General features: G+C 39.8%; 1 protein-coding gene across 1 annotated transcript in view; it reads right to left on the bottom strand.

The window, feature by feature from the left end:
* The window catches only part of LOC107714892 (protein FAM234B-like), a 12,426-nt gene that overhangs the window by 6,840 nt on the left and 4,311 nt on the right, over nucleotides 1-1,275 (bottom strand). The window contains exon 6 of the mRNA XM_016520884.1: nucleotides 68-126. Coding sequence (XP_016376370.1) covers nucleotides 68-126 — 59 coding nt within the window. The remainder of the gene's footprint in view (nucleotides 1-67; nucleotides 127-1,275) is intronic.

Raw genomic sequence — 1,275 nt, 5'->3', positions numbered from 1 at the left:
GTCTGTGTGTGTGTGTGACAGTGTGTGTGTGTGTGTGTGTGTGTGTGTGTGTCGGCGTGTGCAGCACCTGCTGATGTGAATTAGTGAAGACGAGTTGCTCTTCCTCAGATGCTCCCAGCTGGGCTCCTTGTGTGTGTGTATGTGTTTATATATATATATATGTGTGTGTGTTTGTGTGTGTGTGTGTGAGTCTGTGCGTTTATATGTGTGTGTGTGAGTGTGTGTGTTTATACAGTGGTGTGAAAAAGTTTTTGCCCCCGTCTTGACAAATATGCAAAAAATTTAAAAAGCAGGAAGGGGGCAAAAACCTTTTCACGGCACTGTATGTGCGTGTTCAAGTTCAAGTTCAGTTTTATTTGTAGAGTATGTTTAAGCACGGAACAAGGCCGACCAAACTGCTGCACAACAAACAGTAAAATACAACAAAGACAGAAAAATCAGTAAACAAAAATAAAACCATACCAGAGCCACACATTGCTACATATTAAAAGCCAACGAGAAGAGATGGGTTTTAAGATAGGATTTATAGACAAGTAGCAAGATTTTAAACTCAATTCGAGAGTGAATTGGCAGCCAATGCAATGATCTCAAGAAGGGAGTAACATGATCTAACTTTTTACATCCCTTCAGGAATCCAGCTGCTGCATTTTGGACTACTTGTACCTGAGAGATTTGGGACTTTGATACACCAAAATAGAGGGAGTTGTAATAATCCAGCCGAGACATAATAAAGGCATGGATAGCAACCTCTAGAGAACTTCAGAGAGAAATGGCTTGGTTTTAGAAAGAGAAAGAAGATGGAAGAAGCTAGAACCTACTACAGCACTAATTTGTTTATCAAATTTCAGGGAGTTATCAAACTCTACTCCCAAATTTCAGAACTTCAGGAGAATTTAAGGAATTTAGGGTCTCGAGGTTGAGTTGATTACTTGTCCTATGCTCTGAGGCCCTGAAGACAATAACTTCGGTTTTATCTGTATTCAAGAAAATAACATTTTTGGAGAGCCATGATCTGACATCATCAAGACATGCAGATAGAGTATCAATGGCACACTTTGTATTCTTAGCCAAAGGCAAGTAAATTTGCATATCATCGGCGTAACAGTGAAAAGAGACGCCATGTTTCCTAAAGACAGAGCCCAGAGGAAGAAGATAAAGAGAGAAGAGAGCAGGACCTAAGACAGAACCCTGAGGAACCCCGTAGGTTAAGTTGCCTGAGGACAAGATAAAGCTTCTGTTTTTACAGAGAATCTCCTATTTTAAAAAAAAAAGATT

The sequence above is a fragment of the Sinocyclocheilus rhinocerous genome, unplaced genomic scaffold (assembly GCF_001515625.1).
Source record: "Sinocyclocheilus rhinocerous isolate Xijiao unplaced genomic scaffold, SAMN03320098_v1.1 scaffold6290, whole genome shotgun sequence".
In the NCBI taxonomy this organism is placed as follows: Eukaryota; Metazoa; Chordata; class Actinopteri; order Cypriniformes; family Cyprinidae; genus Sinocyclocheilus; species Sinocyclocheilus rhinocerous.
The sequence above is the reverse complement of the archived record's forward strand: the minus strand, read 5'-3'. Positions and strand labels throughout refer to the sequence as shown.